Below are 22,367 nucleotides of genomic sequence, written 5' to 3' on the forward strand. Positions count from 1 at the left end.
GGCAGCATGGTCCTGATTCACCCTCAAGTAAGCATGATGCAAATCTAAACTCACCCCAAGTAGAAGCCGACATCAAACCTCCTACACTAACCACACTAATAGCACGTTTTAACCTTCTGTAACTCACTCTCAAGATGTGCACACTGTGTACTGCTCTGGAACCATAACATGCTGGGTTAGACTCCTCGTCTTGAGGTGGTTGAAAGTCTTAAAACAGAAACATCTGTCTGCACCACCGTGGATGAGTATCTATTAAAGCCAACAATCAAACCTTTATCTGCTGCTTCTCAGATTATTACTTCTTTCCTTCAGATACTAATAAACTAACAATGAGAAAGATGAGATGAAGCTATGGAAAGATATTTAACCCAACAAAGAATCCATGAGGGAGGGGAGAGGGAATCTGTGTCATTACTCTGACGGTCTAAACTTGACTAAAAACAAAAACCTTACTTGACTTACCAAAGACATGCACTTTACAAAGTACCCAAGGAGCTAGCAGTGAGGGCCTGAGGCAGGGGCCTGCACTCCAGGCCAGCCTGGAGTAGATAGTTGAGACCTTCTCTCAGGAGGGAGTAAGAGCTAGCACTCATAAAAATAATTGTGGGTTCCTCTCAGCACTCAGGAGGCAGAGGTATGAGGAACGCTATAAGTTCAAGGCCACCCTGAGACTACACAGTGAAGTCCAGGCCAGCCTGAAGTACAGTGAGACCCTACCTCAAAACAACAAACAAAAACATAATAATAATTATAGTGGGAACATGAAGTTAGCATTAATTTTATTTTTTTTTTTTTTTGAGATAAGGTCTCACTCTAGCTCAGGCTGACCTGGAGATCACTGTAGTCTCAAGGTGGCCTCAAACTCACAGCATTCCTCCTACCTGTCTCCCAAGTGCTGAGATTAAAGGCATGCGTCACCATGCCCGGCCTATCATTAAATTATTCTTCAACAGAGTTCTTCCAAAATGCCATAAGGAAGGAAGCTTGGTCAACTGTCTAGCTAGGAATCCTTGCTGGCCAGAGCACTCAGGTCTGCTTCACGGGTGCAGGGATGCTGGCAGATGCCTGCTCGAGGGGGGCCAGGGGCCTTGGGGGCTTTTCGTGCTGTGCGTTGACATCCTCCAGCTCCTGCTGCCAGTGCCTCCGCTTTGTCAAGTGCTTCTGGACCAGCATGTCTTCCCATTGCAATTCCCTTAGTTCTGATACATCCTCTTTGATAACCTGCTCCAGTTTCTGAACAGACAACTGCAGTCTTTTTTTGTAGGAAAAAGCACTCTGTCTGTCTTGCAACATCCAGAAATTTCTGGATACACTGATCAACACCAAATCGAATTTCTCCATGATCAGTGCCATTCACATAATCCTGACTCACAAGAGAAGCCAAGCAAGCCTCGAAGGATGACTCCAGCAAGTTTATTGCCCTTGTTTTGTTCTCAATATATTTGCTGTCAGTGTATGGAAAGTGATTTTTTTTTTTATGTTGATTTTTGTGTCCTCTTTTGGTGAAGCCTAGGACTTTCTAGGTGAAGCATCTTTCTTTCCTATTGATAACCTTTTTGCTTCTTTCTCGTGCTGGTTTATTGGGTGCAAGTTAATTTATGAGTATTTTGGAAAGAGTTTCAGACACATGTGCCATGATGTACATTTGGCTTACATGAATTCTGGGGAATTGAACCGGGGTCCTTAGGCTTTGCAGGCAAGTACCTTAGCCACTAAACCATTTTTCCAGCCCATTTGCAGTTTCTTCGAAGAAATCTGTTGTTGCTTTGACATTTGCCTTTGTAAGTTATGCGGCACACTTTATGAGAATTTGTTCAAGTATACTATATGCATCACAACACATACTTGCTTTTAAAAAAAGGAAACAGCTTGAACTTCAAAATAGTGCAACCTTTCACAGCGCCATCCACCTCAGCTCCCAGTTTTCACCCCTAACTCAGAGGTACCAAGTACTCTCTGCTCTCCTCCAGAGTACTTCCCATGATAACATGTATATTCAGCAGAGTCTTGAGTAAACACTGCTGTCTGCCCCCTTGGGATTCCAAAGGGTTGACATTAAGGTCCAGAGAGCCTTGAGTTTTTAGGCAGGCTATTATTAGTCACAGGAGGTGAGAAAACAGCTCAAATTTCACATTGCATGTCAGGGACCAAAGACCTAGAGTATGCTGTTAGGACAGACAGGTTAGTCTCCTAATATGCCACCTTCTAATCTTCTAATGTCTGAGAAAACTTATGCAAAAGGGAAAAGGATGAGCATGTCTCAGCTTCAGTATACTACAATTAGAAAACCCACTAGGATGCCTAAGCTTTGGATATGTACAGCCAAATATTAGGGGAAAAAATGACTTTTCCAAAGACAAATAATGTTGTCTCCACTAATTTCTAATGACCTAAAGTTCCCTCTGCTATGAAGTACGTTCTTCTATCTTAACTTTAATTGTTGATGCCTGAAAGAGTTAACATATTAGCCTTTACAAAATATGCTGCTAATCTTATTTTAGTTCATTTACTCCAAAATTACTTATACACACCCTCTGAGATCTAAACACTGCTGAATATTCAATGTCAGTGTGAGCACAGCACATCTTTCTGTCTTTGTATGGCCTCAGCCTTGGCTGGTTTGAAAGCAACAAGTTTTGTAAGCATCTAATAATGTTGTGGCGGTCACTCTCATGGGAAGAGGACGTGGAGATCTGAAACTATAAGCTGTAGCTTATCCTGATCATTTCTGGTAATTTTCACCTCTATGGAGGGAAAAGAGCAGCTTCCTAGAAAAGGGCTGCTTGCTCTTGGCCACCAGCCACTGGAAGGCCTTATTTGATAATTCAGCCTGAATCTACAGGTGCCAGGCACAAAGTGGGTACTGACCAGGAACCTGGAGGTGATGGGTGAGTCTGCCATGGAGGAGCTGCCAGTCTGGCTTCTCTCTAAGTTGGATGGCTGTACAAATTCATCATCCAAACTAGGACATTTGGGGAGTACAGGGTAAAAGGGCATTCCCTGAGAGTGATGTGCAAGCAAATCTTCTGTAGTCACGTTTAGTCTTTCTCCAGAACAGACTTTAGCACATGGCTGCTGTCTGTCAAAGAAAATGCTGATTGTGACTCCTTGTTTGGGGGGATTTAGCCATAATAACTCTAGATCCCAGAATTTGGATGGAAATGTGTGGAGTTTATGCCTTGTTAGAGAATCAGCTTTAGTGCTTAAGATTTTTTTTTTTTTTTTTTGGTTTTCTGAAGTAGGGTCTCACTGTATCCCAGGCTGACCTGGAATTCACTATGGAGTCTCAGGGTGGCCTCGAACTCACAGCAATCCTCCTACCTCTGCCTCCCGAGTGAGTGCTTAAGATTTTTATTTAGATGCTTTAAAAAAACTCCCTGGGACCAGGCATGGTGGTACACACCTTTACTCCCAGCACTTGGGAGGCTGTGGTAGAAGGATCAATCACTGTGGCACACACCTTTAATTCCAGCACTCGGGAGGAAGTGGTAGGAGGATCGATTGCTGTTTGAGGCCACCCTGAGACTATATAGTGAATTCCATGTCAGCCTGGGCTAGAGCAAGACCCTACCTCTAACCCTGTCTGGTGTCAAAAGGATTTAATGCACAATAAATAAAAGTTAATGGTCAAGAAAATACTTAGCTATAGGCTTATTCCATATAAGATATACCAGGGTTGCATTACCAGTCATGTTCCTATATGCTTATAGAAGTACTGGGAATGTTTTAATTTCTTAGTTTTTTTTTTTCTAGTGTGCATGTGTGTTATGCACATGTGGAGGCCAGAAGACAACTTTGGATAACATGCCTCATGAATGATGTCCTCCAACGTGTGTGTGTGTGTGTGTGTGTGTGTGTGTGTGTGTATGTATGTACATACAGGAGTCACTGAACATGTGTGGAGGTCAGATGAAAACCAGTGCTTCAAGGCCAGTAGAAAAGGGAGGGATAGGATGATATGATTGTGGGAAAAGTCTACTGTACTACTGAACATTTGCTCTAGGCACTGGCTGGAGCTCAGTACTAACCAGCTAACACATCATGCAATTCAACTAAACCTTTTGTTTTTGTAGCAAGACTTCCTCGGTGAAGGAGGCAATGGTTGACTTACATTTCGGTCCACATTCCACACCTTGTGTAGGCAGAACTGCAGCAAAGACTTGGTAACTGGCTACTTTGGGTGTTATTACTCTAAGACACAGGGAAAATCAATTTCCACTCTCATATTGAAATGGGATTAGATTGCAAGTCCTTTCTTTTTTATACTATAGCTTAAGGCCCTAGTTAACTCTTGAATTGATTTTATTGATTATTATTCATTAAGTGAATTCAGAGCTGGGGAGGTGGCTCACTGGTAAGGCAAGCATGAGGACGTGAGTTCACATGAATGTTGCACATGGTGGCACAAGTTTCTAATCTCAGCATTGGGAAGGTGGAACTAGGCAGATCCATGGTGCTTACTTGCTGGAACTTGGCAAGTTGCAGGACAGTAAGAGGCTTTCTGTCACAGAATGATGGACAGTGTCTGAGGAATAGAATCTGAGGTTTGTACACACATTCACACCCCCCCCCACTCCCGACGTACACACTGTATCTTACTTACACTGGTTGCTGCTTTAAATCACAAATTAAAAAAAAAAAATTATCCAGAACTTGAAGATAAAGTAGGTATCCTTCTGACAATCAGGGCTACACACTGACCAAAGAAAGGCTGGGCTCTCCTTCCCTAGGAGACAGGTGTAGGGCCAGCTTCTGTGTAGAGGACTGTCACCACATGCTGGGCCCAGAGTCCTTTGGGTTTCCCTGGCTTTGTCTGGATGCCAGATGGTGCTGCCTCAGTTGGCTGCACTGGCCTGTAATTTAGGTAGCATTCTTCATATCAGTGCATTTACTGTCTCATTAATTTTAACTTATCCAACACTTTTCCCAGGCCAGAAGCCAGTAGGCTAAATTTCATGCTGTGTATGTCCCATTAATAGGTGACAACAGAAAGCCCTTCCTATAAAACAGATCAAGGTAAAATAAGAATGACAAGCAGAAAAAAGTTACTCCTACTTTTTATTTTGCTGTGGTATATTTCCTGTGCTGCATTAGAAGTTTTCTGTAATTTGTGGGATTGGATAAGGTCATAAAGACAGCTTAAAGCTTGTTTGAGTGGTTTTGTTTTTAATCAAGTGATTATATGCATTGAAGGAAACAAATTATTTTTAATCTAGTGACAGACTCGATTAGCGAACAGTTTCGGTTTTAATGTGTACCTCTTGCTGCCTGGGAGTTTCCCCTCAACAATGGCCGTGGCACTGCTATTGAAACCCCATCATGTATGCATTTTTAATGTTTTTTTTTAATTTGTTAGAATACAAATAATAGAACTCATTGTGACATTTTCTTATAAACGTGTTGTATATTTTGTTTTCTCCTTGTACCTTACATATAAGACAGTCCTCCTTGTGTTGCCAGAATATACTCCTGGACATCAGACTCTTCTCCTGGAATGTAGGCACCCAGCACAAAATAAGATCTCTCTGTTGAAAGTAACAGCCTGGGAAAGCTTTTCTTTGTGCTTCTAGAGATCAACTTTGGATAGATTTCCTGTGTTAGTTCTTTTCTACCTTTTGTGATGATCCTTTTCTTGTTTAATTTGACTCAAACTCATGACCTACATGTATACCTAAAACCCCCAGTGGAAGAGAGCAGAGGTTTCTGAGCTAGGCAGGAAGTTGGAGATTTTCAGTTGTAGAGTGATATGCTTGAGTTCTGTCTGGTAACTTTACAGACATGATTTTCCATTAATTGATGATCTGATGGACATACTTTGATAAAGTCTCTTATTTCTTCACAACAGTAAAAAAAGAAAAGAGAAAAACATCCCTGTATGTACAAAAATGCTAAAAATCTGTCAGAATGTAGCCCTAAAAGATTCCACTAAAATATACACATGCAAATATATTCTAATAGGGAAATTCAGGTTAAAACTGCAGGTAATCTGATCAAGCTATTTCATCTACCCAGGCAAAAAGAATATGTAGTTGAGCATGGAAAGTGTAGCAGTAGGATCACAATTCAAGGCCAACTTAGGCTACATAGTGAGACCTTTATCTAAAAAAATGAATGAAAGAAAAAGAGGGCTGGAGAGAGAGCTCAGTGATTAATGGTGGTTGCTTGTAAAGCCTGAGAACCCAGGTTTGATTCCCCATGACCCAAATAAACCCAGATGCACATAGTGGCACATGTATCTGGAGTTCATTTGCAGTGGCAAGAAGCCCTACCATGTCCATACACATACACACTCGCTTTCTCTCTCTTTCTCTCACTCTAATAAGTAAAAATATTTGTAAAAGATGTCTATCTCTCTCTCTCCACACACACACACACACACACACAAGAGAGAGAGAGAAAGAAAGAAAAAGAAAGAAAGAAAGAAAGAAAGAAAGAAAGAAAGAAAGAAAGAAAGAGAGATTTCGTTTTGTACCAGTGAAACAATCCGAATTTATCTTCAAGGGTTCTCTTGAATAGACAAATGATAATCATATAATGGTCTACTACTTAGAAATCAAAAGGAGGTCTTGGTCATGCTATTGCATGGATGTGAATGAAGCCAGTCAAAATGAGTACATGTATGTACATGATTCCACTTGTATAATTTTTTTTTTTTTTGAAAATGCACTCATCTATAATGAAAGGAAACAAACCAGAGGTTTCCTGAAGGGGACAGGAGGGAATGAAAATGTTTATTATTTTGGTTTTGGTGTGGCTTCATGAGTGTGTACAGATATTAAAACTATACCTACACTTGGACTAGAATGATGGCTTTACAGTTCAGGTGCTTGCCTAGGAAGCCTAAGGACCTAGGTTCAATTTCCCAGTACCCACATAAGCCAGATGCACAGGGTGGCACATGCATCTGGAGTTCATTTGCAGTGGCCAGAGATCCCGGCATGCCTATTCTCTCTCCCTCTCTATCTCTCTATCTATCTATCTCTGTCTCTCTTCCAAATAAATGTTTACTTAAAATAAAAAAAAACTCATACTTGAAATAAGTCCAGTTTATGGTTTGTCAGTTATATTTTGAGAGTGATTGTTAAGATTTTAAAGGACATGATTACTTTGAGTATTTAACAAAAGCTACACATCCTTCTCCTGAAGGGTGCATAGTAAGTTTTGCCTAAAATTTAGAGGCTTCTAAGACCAAAAGCCCTGGCTGAGATTCCCATTGGAATTCTTTATTTTATGGATAACAAATGGCTTTTTACATGTCTGTTTCCTCCCCCTTGTTTATCTAAGCAAAATAATTCTTACCATCATCTCTGTTGTATTCTTGGAAAGCATGATGTAGCAATCCATTCTTCATACTATATATTTTTGTACTTTCCTTATCTTCATTCTGAGGAGGAATTAAACTCTAAATGTATATCACTACCACAAGCTAAATGAGGCTACAGTTGTATTGATCTTACCATTTGATTGCTTTGAAAATGAGCAATAACAACATAATGATTAATGGACACTTCCCTTATCATGCTGTCAACCAGTTCATAAAAGTCTACCTTAAACACATTAAAAGAAATGCAGGATCAAAAATACCAATTTTATGGCTATATTTTAAAGGGCAGATTGGGTATCAGCCAGTTTTGCTATGCCATATGATTTCAGATTTTTCATACCCTGCCAAAAATAGTACTAACAATTTGGAATTTTTGTGAATTTCAGGAAGGTGTATGTCCATAGTTTTTTTTTTTTTCATTTCCTACAAATTTCATCCTCCTATGTACATATAATACTGGTACTCATGTCTCTTTGACACTTTGGTCCTAAAAGCTCATTTATGGTACATATAAAATTCTTTGAATCTACAGCATTTTCTCCCCAGAATTTTAATTGAGTGAAATACAATGAATAAGAATATAATATGCTTTTTTGCCATTTATCTCTTAAATTTTGATTTATCATGTCTCCAAAATTTGTAATGGGAAATGCCTTGAAAGGTGGCTGTGTTCCATTCATCTGGACTATAGTAGGGTTTTTCTGGGAAGGGAATCAGAGGCATAGATTTGTTTGTGGATGAGCTTTCTGAGGAATGTTTTCTATTCATGAGGGAATAAAGGAAGTAGATTTTTGGAAGAACTAAATTGTTTTAACCAAAGTCCTCTTTCACAAACAGAGCTTTGGAGCCTGGAAGGCCCTCAGGGTTGCCCTGAAACCCCAAGGGCCTTCTTATGCTTGTGACTATAGTCATTAAACTCAAGCTACTGTGAGGGAGAGCACCTGGCCCACACTGAGCCAGCCTTGTATGGCTGAGGAAATTTTCCCAAGAGGGACTGAACTGAGAGTTATTTGACACTGATAACCTCAGCAGATGGGAGGATAGTCACCTCATGCCTGAAACACACCCCAGGACCCACTGTGGCTTACTACGTGACATCTGCCTTCATTTCATCTCCTTTTCTCCTCAGGGTTGGGATTATCCCTGTGGTCCTTTGCCATTTCTTGCTGCCTTTCTGCATAAGTACAATGTGGCAGCAGTGATGCAGGGCATCTGTTTGGAAGAAATAGCAGTTATGAGCCTTTACCTTGTCACCTATCCCAGGACCTCACACGTCTTTTCTAGAATAACTTACTTTGAGCAATGCCTCGGACTGCATGATCACTGGTCCTCTTCTCCCCTCAGCTCTTCTTTGGGCATAGCTTGAATTCCATGAGTTAAAAGACCATCATAAGAACATCAAGGCTCTGTGAAATACTTGAGAAATAAGCTGGTATTTAGGGAGAAACGTGTATCTTTCAACTAATTACTCAGAGTACAGTCAAAGACGATAAACAGCTCTTAAATCACTGTTACTTCTTTAACTGTTAAAATGTGGGGAACTTGAGGAACATGAGGAATTTATAGAGAAAACAGTGTAGGGAAAGCCAGGTTTCATTTATCAAGGTAGCCTCCACTTGACCACCTCCACTCTGACAGATTGCCCCCAGGACAATTTTATTTCCTTCTCCATTAGATCCAGGGAGGTAATGATCATTGTTTCTATGTGGCCACTAATGATATTATTACAGTTTCATAACATATAATACTTAACATACCTTGAGCCACAACTTATAAAATATATGTAAACAGAAAGTTCTAGTCCTGACAGGTATTCGAGCCTAAAGTGTGAAGCAGAGGGGAAATAATGAACAGGCTCGAGAGCTGCAGTCCCTGGGCTTCAGTGTGGGCTCTCAGTGTCCCAAGGACAGAAACACTTGGGACTGAATTTAGTGGCCTGGAGAGGAGGAAAGGAAGCTCAAAGATAAGCCTACACTGTAAGTCAGGCATAGATCTATTTGAGAAAGCTAGAGGGATTTGAAATCAGTTCACGGACATTGAGTAAACTGGCTTCAGACGTTCCATGAAGGTTTTTTTTTGTTCTTTCTTTTGAAACCATAGTCCTTTAAAATACCAACTTCAGTGTGTTCTCTGCACCTGAGCCCTCAGGTCACAGGTAGCCCTACCAACCCTTCCTTCTTCACTCACGTTCCAGGTAAGGAGTATTTTTATTTTTGAAATCCAGGTGCACAGTCAGGCGAAGGGAGAAAACAGTGACACCCATCTTTTTAATGAGCATTGCTACTGGAAGAGAAATTAGCATCACCCTGAGTTTTATGTGATGTCAGTTAAATGAAGGTGTTTTATAGCACTTTACAACAAATTAGAATCAACTAAATTGAAAATAAGCCTAGCAGCTGGGATAAGTAATCAGGTAAGTGGCCAGTTTTGCTATTTTTGCTCTGAGCTGAAGACAGAATTTGAATTTCTAATGTCTCAGCCCAGAGGTATGGAAGTCACAATGGGGGAGTCTGGGTCCCAGGAAGATTGTATAAGATGTTGGCAACTCAGGTCTGCCTTCCACCCAGTGTACTACCTGGTTAGCTGCTTCTCTGCAAGTTGGCCCTGGTACACATGTGTATACAGCAGAGAGGGCTGAGAATGTGTAGGGCAGAGCTCTGCTTTTAGCTGAACATCACAGGACAGCCTGAGAATAGATGACCCAGAACAAGGCAGTAAATCGTCCACTTTAACTGAGAAAGGCTAATGAGGACCAAAATTCATATGAAGATTTTATGGCCATTCATGAAATCAGCCCAAATCAAAGGAACTATTAGAACACTTTTATGTCTTAAGAAAATGGTATGTGTTCACTGGCAGCAATTTGCATGTAGTCAGAATGCCCTGACATAATAAATACTAACTTTGGTAGACTGGTTTGTGGCTGAAACATTCACTTCACAAACCAGTGTTTCTTACATGAATTATGGGATGATTCTAGTATCTGGAATATATTAACAACCTTTAGAAAAGACAAAAGAAGCTCAGTGTGGAACTATCCTGGGTTCCACAGCCCTGGAGATACCCAATATGTTTTTGTGTTTGTGTAGGGCAAAGGAAGAAAGAGAAAAAGGTGAGAGGGGAGTGGGTGTTGTTAAAAATGAAACCTTGCAAAATACTCAGAAGAGACCTAGTACAGGGCAACAAATGAACATAAAATGATGCTCATAATTATGGTTTGAAAGAGAAATAGCCTATATTGAGTATATAATTTTCATATTCATCTCCTTTATAGCTGATACATTCAAGGAAATAAATCTTCAGAAAACCCTTTTATCTAAGTTTTCTGTCAACTGCAGAGTAAAACAAAAATTTCCACTCTCTACTTATAAACATTTGGTGACATTTGTTCTCAAAATGTTTATAGGTACTCTTTCTTTTCTCTCAGAATTTATTATCTTAAAAAATTTCAGATACCAATTGCTGAAACAGTAATTAAATGTGTGGGGGTGGGGGATGGGGGACTGGGGAGATAGCATAGCAGTTAAAGGAGCTTACTTGCAAAGTCTGACAGCCTGGGTTCAATTCCCTGGTACCCATGTAAAGCCAGATCACAAATTGGGGCATGCATCTGCAGAGCAGGAATTCATTTGTAGTTGCAGGAGGCCTTGACATGTGGAGGTCAAGCTAATTGGCAAAGGCTAATCTTTGCACAGGCTAAGCCTGGGGACATGGACGACTGTGTGCCTTGGGTGGAGCTTCTAGAAGACAGCAAAGTCACAACTTCTTCAAATATTTTCTGATAAACAACTCATGATCTGATCTGTTGTGAGCTCATGATCTGTCCTATGCTCAGACTCCCCATCGCTTTCACTGCCTGAAACTGAATAAAAGCTGTGAGTGCAGTCGGTTCGGGGAGCACTAGAGTGCATCTCCCGACCCTCCGTTAAACCATATTTTGCCTGGTGTGTGCGCATTTTGTGTTTATTCAAGCACCTCTGAATGGTGTAAACATCAGCATGCTCTCTCTCGCTCGTACTCTCTCACTTTATCATTCTCTCTCTCAAATAAATAAATACTTTTTTAAACAGTTAACTTTTCCTCATGACATTTAGAAATGACAAGCAGGACCTCTTCCCTACTTAATTTTTGTAGTACTAGCTTTTTCCTAGTAGCTGTTACTTAACTCTCAGTCATTTATCCTTGAGGCTTGTGTGTGGAAAAGAGTGGCTTTTGGTTTTCATCATTGTTGCCTTTTGATAATTATGCTCCTAAGTAGTCCCTGAAGTCAGATGAGCAGCCAGGGAATCTGCATTTTTGCACTATAGCATCAGCCCTCTCAGGGCACCAGCAAGGGGACCAGGACAGCAGATCTCTGATGAATCGGCTGATATTGAGAACAGCCCTTTGGAACTGGGCACCCAGCTGATGGCTTCCCGTGCATGACCCTGGTCCACCAAATTGGCTGCTGTTCATGGTGGCACTCCACTAGTTTAACAGATCATCATGTAGAAGTTTCTGGCCGTATTGTGTTGTGCTGATAAAAATAGGTGCAGAGAACTGAGTGAATTTATGGGCCAAGAGTTCAAATGTGCTGACTTGGTATTTCCCAAGGAGGTTTTCGCAGTGCCCCTCCTCTTTGTTTTGCACTGCCCTCTCCTTTACTTTTCTTAGTAATGAGATTTTAGAAAAAAAAAATGTTTAGGGCTCTAGAGGCTGCTATCATTTTTATTTTCCATTAGAAAGTCATTTCAAATTTTATTATATGAAATGTAGTGTTGATGTACAGTGATTAATCCTGATGCACATACATACAGGATTGCTGAAATGGTACAAATGGTTATAGAAAGTATCTGTGTGCAAGTAATTTGCTCATTTATATGGACTTAGTGATGTCTGTGAAAGAAATGATTTTGCACTTTATTGCATCATTAGTCAAATTTTCTGAATCATTGATATAAAAATCCAGTGGTTATTGGCAATAACTTGGACACTGTTTTTCCATGTTTGTATTTTACAGTGGCTGCTAATTTACAGAAGATTGTAGATGACCCCAAAGCTTTGAAAACATTGACATTTAAGTTGGTAAGTGGAAGGCAAAGAAGGTAATACCTCGCCATTGCTGATGCCAGCAAGGGGCAGTCATGTAGTTTAATAATATCCTCTGTAATTCTGGTGTCGCTGCTTTCTCTGGGAGGTCAAGTCTTGCATCTGTCATTTGCCTCTGCCACAATGGAACATGTTCTAATCCTGACTGGAAATCTCTTTCAGGAACTTAGTTTGTTCTTTCCTAGTCACACTTCTTTCTGACTGTGAGTGAGCACTTGAAACTCAAAACCCGTGTGTCCCGTTGTGCGTGCTTGAGTGGCACCTTGGCCATAGAGCCAAATTTAACTTAATTCAAAGCCGTGCTTGTGCTAATGCTTTCCTAAGTGCAAGCCAAGTGGTTCTAACTTTTTAAAATAGTAGCTAATTGTTGTGGAAATGGTGTTGGTAATTGGAAGCAACTGCAGAATAGCTCACCATAGGCTAGTGAACAAAGATATAACATTTTACTTCCTCATTGCAAATCATGGTATCAGAATTCTGTAGAGAATAGATATTCCAACAGGTTTTATACACTAGCATAATTTTAAACTTACATGCCTGGTAGCCACAGAGACACAATACTGAGTATTCTGGGGTCACTGTGAAGCAAGAGTTTAAGAGAAATCCAGATAGATAAAAGTGACTCTTTCCAAGCAAATTTTAGCATACAGTACATTGAGGCCAAATAAGTGATTCATTTTTAAAATTAAAATTTAAACTTTAACATGGGATATTTTTTATAATCATGGAAAATACTAATAAAAATTTATATATATATATATATATATATATATGTATGTATGTAAAATGAACCAATAAATATGTACACTGAAAAAAAATTTAAACTTATAAAGGGCCACTGAAAATGCTACTGGCAGTTTATGATCTAGAGGATCAATGCTTGACTGCACAGCAGATATTGATGATCTACATTTTTTGTGAAAATTAAATGGAAAATGTATGTGACCCAAAATGCCAAATGATTAGTTACAGTAGAAGTGAGCCCATTAGTAATTACTGTCTAGGTCTTCCTTCTCATCTCATGTCAGATAGCTTAGGTAGAAAGCAAAGACAAGCACAAATGTTTACACAGAATTTAGCTGAGGAAATTATTGTTTATTATAAAAAGAAATTTATGCATATAGAGTTCTAGATTAATTGCAGAATTTATTTTTTGGCTGGAACTATCTACTATGTTAGAAATTCACTTGTGGTTTTATGAACGTGTTCCATTTGTATGAGAGTATCTATTGAGAAAACAGGACCCTATCTTAGCATCTCAAACCTTTATTTTCTCATACTATCTGCAGAACATATATTTTCCTACTTTTGTATATCTGTACAGAGATAATCATTTGAAACTCATGCTCATTCCCAGTGAGTCTGCATTTGCTTTCCTGTGAAACAATATTAACACTGTCTCTTTCCTCCTGCCCAAGGCTTGATAAACACAGCTACTAACCCATCTCTAGGTAGACTGTAGGAATAATAGAACACACTACCCCATGTCCTCTGAATAATTTTTAAGTTTCCTAGACTAGCTTCTGATTGTTTCTTTATCTTCATGTCCAGCACTTCAGTCAAAGACTGTCACCTTCAGAAGCTAGTCTTCCTGATAACTGGCCAGTGGTCAGCAGTCATCTGTGTACCTAGTGTAGCTTCAGCTACAGAAACCTTTTTTTAACTCCAGAATGCCCCAGACATACCAGTGGTTCTCTACTGGCCTCTTGTAAAACGCTCTCCTCTGAACACAATGCAGTCTTCTCTGATCAGATCCCCTGATCTCCCACTGCACCCAATCTCTCCTGATAGATCCTTCATGTCTTGGAAGTCTGCGGCCTGGTTCAGTCACCTCAGGATTGCACGGCAGAAGCTGCGGCTCCAGCTGTGGCCTAGCTCACAGATCATGCTTGCAACCACAGCCCACTCAGAGGCAGCAGGCCCCACCACTTAGGGTTCCATGGGTTTCTTTGTGGATTGCCCTTTTCGATGTTTGGATAACTCTTTCCTTGCCCAAGATTGAGGCTGCTTTGGTCCGAAGGGTTGAGCGAAGGAGCCTAGCGCAGAAAAGTCCGGGAAGCAAATCCATATGCATGTTCCTCCTTGACAGTGAGACAGCGTAGCATTGTGTTCTTAAAAAATGGAAATTGATAGCTTTTCCCCCAAAGATGGTTAAAGATGTTACATAAAACCAAACTCCAGAATGACAGAATGACCTTCAGTTTCTGTCACTTAACTCTCCATCCAGTTCTTGTTAAACCTGAGACTTTTTTTTTTTTTTTTTTTTGCTGTTTTCAGTGCCAGGCAGATGGAAACCCACTTGACAGAGCTAATTTTTACTGACTTTTAGCCTATCTTCGGAGCCCCCTAATATCCAGGTGAAACTACAAGGATTCAGATGCATTTGCCTTTATTCGTCAACTTGGTTATTTTATTTGAAGAATAAAAGATCAAAGAAGTTCAGCAGCGTTTTTCCTCATAAGCAGCAGCAGCTGCTTCATGTGGTCCTTTTATCTCGCCGCTGTTTACCAAGGTTTTCATTTCAGAGGTTTCATTGCTTCGTGAAGGAGAATTTCAGGGGCCTAAAAATTATCTGAAGAGCAGTGATACCTTAGTACTGCACCATGGCTTCACTTGGGGGACCATGGGAGTCCATTCTAATGTGGGCTCTTCTTACCAACTTCAGTAATTTCATGGATTGTTCTTTCATCTTGGCTTTGGGTACTTTGGCCATGTTACTTAGTATTTCTTGCATCTTGCCAAAGCTGGGAAACATTCTAACTATAGATGGCTCCATTGTCATCTCTTTCCTTCCCCACCCTCACAACCTCTTTTGTTCTTATCTTGTATATATGTCTATTTAAAACAGTGGTAGTCTAAAGGATACACAGTGGCAGGTAACCACTTTGGTTGTATTGGCCCCCACCCAATGAGAGTTTTAGCCTTCTTTTACAGATGGTAGGTATGACTTCACAGTTGGCATGGCCAAGGGCTGGAGGCTCAAATTCCTCTTTCTGCTTTTAACAAAGTGGTTCAGGTATACAAGGCATTGTAGACCTGGTATTATGTGGCTTGGCATTTGACATTGCAACAATGCATTGGAAACCTTTTATAAATGTGTGTAGGTTATTTTTTTAATTTGCTAACCTGCATTTTGTAATGTGGGTGAATCCTCCCGCTTTTTATGTGGAATTTTTGAAACTGAATTAGTGAAAATATGAAATAAGATATACTTAATTTGCCTTTGAAAGAATATAAATTTAAGTGCATGTAACTAGCATCCAATTGGCACTCATTTATATGAGCATTATAAATGTTAGTTTCTGAAATTTAATAGCATTATATGCATTGCAGATGGAGATTTCCTAAATACCTTTAGAGGTGCTCAGCTTGGGCACACTCAGGGTCTTGAAAGTGCAGGTAAAGTCAAGACTGAAAAGGCCAAAATGTGCTAAGTCTTTTGACTTTCTCTGCAGGGTGAGAAGGATGAGGCAAAGGTCTAAGGGGCTCCACCCTTTGGGCTTATTTGGCAGCTGTGCTTCCTGTTTTATCTAAAGCAATGGCTCTTCCAAATGTGCACTCCAGCCTTAGTGTGAGCCTCACCTGGGAACCAGAAACTTGTTAAAATGGGCATGCTACTTCAGACCCAGGCACGGAGTGTACTTGACCAAGTTCTTCAGGTGATTCCAGGGCCATGTGAGGACCAAAGCTTTATGGGAAACTTAGAGCTTCTCACTTGGAGAAAGCACTGGAGTGGTTATCAAACTTGGTAGTGCCTTGGAGTTACTGAGGAACTTACAGAATCCCAGTGCTCAGGCCACATGTAGGGTTCAGTCTCAACCCTTGGATCAGACATGGGCATTGGGGTTTCATATTCTCCTGCTGATTGCAAAGTATGTTCACTTTTGGGGAGAGGAATCCTGGAGGTGGCTGCTAAGCTGCCACATCCCTAGCTACTGCACAGCCGCAGGCTATTCCTGCTGGCCTGGTAGGAGCGGCACAAAAAGGGTTTTAGGAATAGATCACTGTCAGAATGAATGCTGGTGTGCATGGTGTTAGGCACTGTCACGTGATATTCCTGACAATGTGCACATGTTTCTTTTGTAGGGGAGGCAAAAGTTGCCTCTTCCCTCTAAGAATTATATTGACAGGCCAGGCATGGAGGCACATGTCTAAAATCCCAACACTGAGAGACAGAAGGAGGAGGACTGAATCTGAAGCCAGCCTGGAATTCATAGAATAAGACCCTAAAGGGGCAGGGTATTGGAGGAAAAGAATTAAATTGAAAATCATGAGAGAGAAACAGAGAGAGAGAGATGCATACATATAAATTTAACCTTTATATGACATAGGAGATTGCAAAAGGAAATAATGACCCAGGAAACCATTAGAGTTGAACACTTATATATGGTATTAGACAAATAGCAGTAAACTGGAGTGTGTGACAGGAGGCCTTAGAAAGGGGTCGCTAACTGTGAGGCCATGACTGGAACACATCTTGTATGCTTCCTTCATACTTTGTCATTGTCTGAATATTCTGATTCATCTGCCTTGTCTTCAAGACCTGGTATCTGTCTTCTACCTGATCCATTCAGTATTTTCAATTGGACTTAATGAAAACTTTATATATTACATATAAGTATACATATACAAATATATTAAATATTAACATATCTTACAATTCAATTTTTTTCAGTATTTGTCACTCATTGAATTCCCCTTTCATATCCTGCATTTATTTCCTTATTTAATTCAGCTGTTTGTGGTCTCTGTAAATTCATTAAATAATGTATTCACGTCCCTTTTGTTTATTTGAAATTCTTACAGTTAATTCTTTTGAATTTTTTCTGATTTAATCTGATCCACTCACACTGGAAGCCATTATTGCAGGGCTACTAATATTTGGAGGAATCATGTAACTAGACTTTTCATGTGTTTTTTGCACTGGCACTTGTGCGTCTAGGATCAGGTCATTAGTTGGATTTATTTTATTTTTTTATTTTTTTTGCTTTTTGGGATAGGGTCTAACTTTGGCTCAGGCTGACCTAATTCATTAATTCACTCTGTATTCAGTAATTCACTCTGTATTCTTAGGGTGGCCCTGAACTCATGGCATCCCTCCTACTTCTGCCTCTGCCTCCCAAGGGCTGGGATTAAGGGTATGAGCCACCACTCCCACCTGGTTGGATTTTGGTTTTTTTAATCACCCTTATTCATTCAGTAGGAGTGATCTTGCAATCTTCCAATGAAACACAGGCTTAGCTAAGAATGTTGGTTTGTACAGATTTCTCGCCACTTCAAATCCCCATCTCTGGTGATGAGTACCTTGCATCTTCCAGGTAGAGGGAAGATACCATCCAGCTGGGAGCTTCGACCTTGTTTGAGAAAGGTCTGGGTACATTTCCTACATTAGAATTTGTTTTGTTGTTTGTATGCAGATATCATTAGTTGGTATACAGTGATCTAGGAATCACTAATAGTGGCATTTTCAAATGCACTTTGTTTTTGTTGATTCCTGTCCCTACTCGTATCACCAGTTCCCCTTGAGAGCTTTCCTTCACTTTCACTTTCCACAATATGGTTGTGCTTTAACTTAAAACAGTCTACATGCCAGAGCCTCGTATTCTTGGGCGACATGTCCAAGCAAGTTAGTAAGCAAATTAATGGTTTTCATTTTGACATGTTCATCTGTATATGCCAATATACCTTGTTCTTAGTCATCTCCCTCACTATTTTCTGCCTCCCCACTCCCTTGCTGGTCCCCTTATTCCCTACCCCCCAAATAGTCCTGCTTTCTGCTTCTCACATCCGTGTATGCTATCACTGTCCCTCTCCAACCTTCCCTTATGCCTGCCTGCCCCCCCCACACAACACACACGCACACACATACACACTTAAATCTAGATTGTGCCTATGAGAGGAAACACGTAGTATGTATGTTCCTGAATTTGACTTGTTTCATCATGTTTTCTTGTTCTATCAATCTTCCTGCAAATGTCATGATTTCATTTATCATTACAACTGTATATGTTTCACATTTTCTTTATCCATTCACCTTTTTGTAGATATCTAGGCTGGCTTCATTTCTTGGCTATTGTGAATAATGCAGCAGTAAACATGGTTGTGCAAATATCTCTGTTGTATGGCTACTTACAGCCATGTGGGCATATGCCCAGGAGCAATATAGTTCTCCATTTTTGAAGAGCCTCCATACTAATTTCTGTGGTGGCTGGACAAGTTTACATTCCCAACAGCAGTATATAAGAGTTCTTTATCCCAGTCTCTTTAGCATCTTTTACCACCTTTTTATAGTGCTAGCCATTCTGGTTTTTGCATTTTATTTTGCTTTCAGTCAGGGTGTCTCACACTAGCCCAAGGCTATCTGAAACTTATTCTAGTCCATGGTGGCCTTGAATTCATGGTAGTCCTCTTATTTAGCCACAGAAGTGCTGGGATTACAGGTGTAAACTACCATCCCCAGCAATAATAGCCAGTCTAATGGGGTGAGATACAGTCTCCACACAATTTCCATTTGCATTTCCCTGATGGCTAAGGATGCTGTATACTTTTCAGGATTTAATGGCTATTCGTTTTTTTGTTTTTTTTTTTCTTTTCCTTTTGAGAACTATATTCTGTTTGTGCTCATTTATTGATCAGGTGATTTGCTCTTTTAATATTTAGTTATTGCAGTTCTTTATATACTCTAGATATTATCTCCTGTCTCTTGTATGCTTAGCAAAAATGTCTTTCCCATTCTGTAGGCTGTCTCTTCACTCTAATGATTATTTGCTGTGCAGAAGAATTGAACTTCGTGTAATCTCAATTATCAGGGGGGCTTTCCACCTTCACTTGGCACCTGAGAGCACAAAATATAGGTGATGAGCTTCTGAAGTTCCTGAGATCAGGGAATTCTGGGTGTCAAACGCTTTTTATCATCAGACTATATGTTATTGCCTTTCCCACTCTGTTGGTTTTGGCGTAAAAGCTGTGATGATAAATGTGATCATTAGGTGCTTTGAGCCGTACTGCTTGTTGCCACTGACTCCATATCAAAAGTAAAATCAGTGTCACTTAAGAATATTCCAAATGAGGCAGGAAACATGTTTGGTTTTATTAAATCTCAGCTTTATATATAAAGTTCATATTGTATAATGAAATTTCCCTTCTTTTAGAAGATCTATAAAGCTCAATGGTGCTTAAAATCATACACCAGTAAAAGTTCTACTCAAAGGGCAAAGAGAACCAATGGATTTTAATGTAACAACTTGAAAAGTTCAGTGCTCTGTTTCAGATTTCACGTTGCAGCCTAACCTTTCAGTAATTTCCACCGAGAAAGTGTTGATAGAGTAGAAAATAATGCTATTTGGAAAAGCACCTAAGATACTCCCCTTTCCAAACTTCATGTTTGTATAAGGCTAGATTTTAAGTACTTTGGAGTAAACATAAAACAGCAGAATGAGTGCAGAATTGCAGATGAGAAGTCAGCTGTCTTCCACTAAGCAAAATGGTGACGTGAAAAGCAAAACATTTTCAGTCTTCTCAGGTTGTTCTTGTTGCCTTTTTTTTCTTTTTCTTTTCTTTTTTTTTTTTTGGTGGTGGTGGTAGGAAGGACTCTGGTTATTTTTCATGAGAATTTTATTTATATTAGCATCTAATGAGTTCCTTATTATGATTAATGAATCAGTAAACAAATATTTTTAAACTGTCACTTTGAATTTCTGAATTAGTATGATAAATGTAATGTGCACAAGTGTGTTTGTAATATAATGATTGTCACGTTTCTTTCAGTAGTGGTGATTGAACCCAGGGCATTATGCATGCCATGCCAGTGCTCTCCCATTGAGCCATAACATCAGCTATTAGTTTTAAATATTTTAAACATCTTTAATTGTGTCAAATGTTTTCAGGTTTTCTGCTTTAATCTGAGAGACAATCATTGCAATAAACATATCCCACATGAGCATAAGGTCTTTGGAATCCTCAATAATTTTTATGAATATACAGTGGCCCTGGGTCCCAAAAGTATGAACACTGCTTCTAGGCAAGGTCTTGGTCCCCTCTTCTCAAGTGTCAGGATCCCATGCACACTGCCCTACTTTGTGTGCTGAGAATTGAGAGAGACTGAAAACAGCAGCGGCATGGGGTCAGCAGGAGGTAGGGAGGGCCGCAACGCCCGCCCGAAAGCAAGCTGAGTGGCTTGTCCAGAAAACACCAGCCTAGTGCCGCCTCCAGGCCCTGGAGCCATGGAGGAAGGAGTCTGGAGAGACTCTGCAGGCTGTGCAGACTGTAACGACGCGCCTGTTGCTTCACTGTCCCACCCGAGAGAAGGGCTTAATATGTTTATCTCGTGTTTGGTCAGTGTAATCTTCGTGGATATTTTGTTTTGATTCCTAGGCATTTGACCAAATCTCAAGATGCACATTGCCATCACTTCTAAAGCTACTTGAGAGAGAAGTGAAGCTTTTGACGTACTGTGTGCTTGCCAGTCTGACCTTTGTGTCACCAGCAGTGACAGTAGTTTGCCCTTAGATGTCATCACTCACTCGCTTACCACAGATTGTTGCCATGACTGAAGTTAAGGAGACCGGTGGAACAGGGTGAGGAAGGAGGCTGCAGGACTGCAGTTCTGACAAACACCACCAGGAAAAGCCTCTGGTGAGATGACTGAGGTGCCTGTGCTGCTTCAGAATTGAGGCAAAGTGCACTGAGATCTCGCTGCCCATGCCGAGGCGAACAGTGAAAACTGTTCTTCGTGGAGGAGCTCGTCTGCCAAGGAAAACTAGAGATGCCATTGGACAGGCAGAAAGGAGTTGCTTTTCTCTAATGCTGACTTATGTTACTTACCTCAAGGCTATATTTTTTACATGAGCATAATGACTTACATTGTTATTTTAAAGTCGATTACTGAGATTTTAAAATATTTAAAATATATTCTAGCTATGTGTGTTTTTAGTGGGAAATGCTGCATTCAGCAAAGGCTGGTTTTGTGTACTGCGTTTTGATTATCATAGGTCCTTTGTGGTGCTTGGAAAGAGCCCTTCCCCACAGAAACCTAACATTTGTGACAATAATTTAGCAGAATTTGAACCTAGGAAAATATTATGAGGTCTTTTGTACTGAATCATTCATCAAACATTTTTTTTCTCCTTATATAATATCTACTTGTGATTGATGCACTGTAAAGTGAAGAAGCAACTTAACTGGTGACATACATGTTTGCACATGCGGTGAGAGAGGGGAAAGGAGAGTGTCAAAGGAAATAAAAGTGACTAACAAATTATGATTAAGGAAAGGTTGCAAGGCAATGAGTTATTTCCAGTATCTTCTGGTTTTGAAGTAGTAAGTATAATAAAGTATTGGATATACTAGCAATTAATATGTTAAAATATGAAGAATATTTATATTCATAAATATTATGTTCATGGGCTGGAGAGATGGCTTAGCAGTTAAATGCTTGCCTGAGAAGCCTAAGGACCCTGGTTTGAGGCTCAATTCCCCAGGACACACATTAGCCAGATGCGCAAGGGGCACAAACATCTGGAATTCATTTACAATGGCTGGAGAGCCCATTCTCTCTCTCTCTCTCTCTCTATCTCTCCCTCTCTCCCTCCCTCCCTCCCTCTTTCTCTCTCTGCCTATTGCTCTCAAATAAATGAAAATAAACAAAAAATTTTAAAAATATTATGTTAATAAAATATGAACAAAATTTTGCCATGGTAAAGAATTTTGTCAGCTTTCTGTAACTATAGCATGCTTAAGATAGTCAACTTCTAAAGAGAAAATGTTTATTATGGGTCACTGTTTTGGAGGTGCCAGATGCCAATTCTTTTACAGTCACTTCTGGGTTAGGTCATCATTCAAACGAGAACAAATGCCTTTTCTTTTAAAACCTACTCTCTGGCATTTAAAAAAGCAGTTGTCTATAGTGAGACATCTTGGTAGTTGGGAACTACTTTCTTTTTTCTGGCCAGTATTA

The 22,367-nt window shown here is 40.0% G+C and overlaps 1 protein-coding gene and 1 pseudogene across 1 annotated transcript in view; one reads left to right on the forward strand and one right to left on the reverse strand.

Moving 5' to 3' along the window:
• Window positions 1-22,367, forward strand: part of Stk39 (serine/threonine kinase 39) — a 303,688-nt gene that overhangs the window by 279,176 nt on the left and 2,145 nt on the right. Inside the window, exon 17 of the mRNA XM_045147545.1 lies at window positions 12,324-12,388. Coding sequence (XP_045003480.1) covers window positions 12,324-12,388 — 65 coding nt within the window. The remainder of the gene's footprint in view (window positions 1-12,323; window positions 12,389-22,367) is intronic.
• LOC105945117 lies at window positions 1,027-8,642 on the reverse strand (annotated as a pseudogene).

Source organism: Jaculus jaculus, chromosome 4 (genome assembly GCF_020740685.1).
Source record: "Jaculus jaculus isolate mJacJac1 chromosome 4, mJacJac1.mat.Y.cur, whole genome shotgun sequence".
Taxonomy (NCBI): Eukaryota; Metazoa; Chordata; class Mammalia; order Rodentia; family Dipodidae; genus Jaculus; species Jaculus jaculus.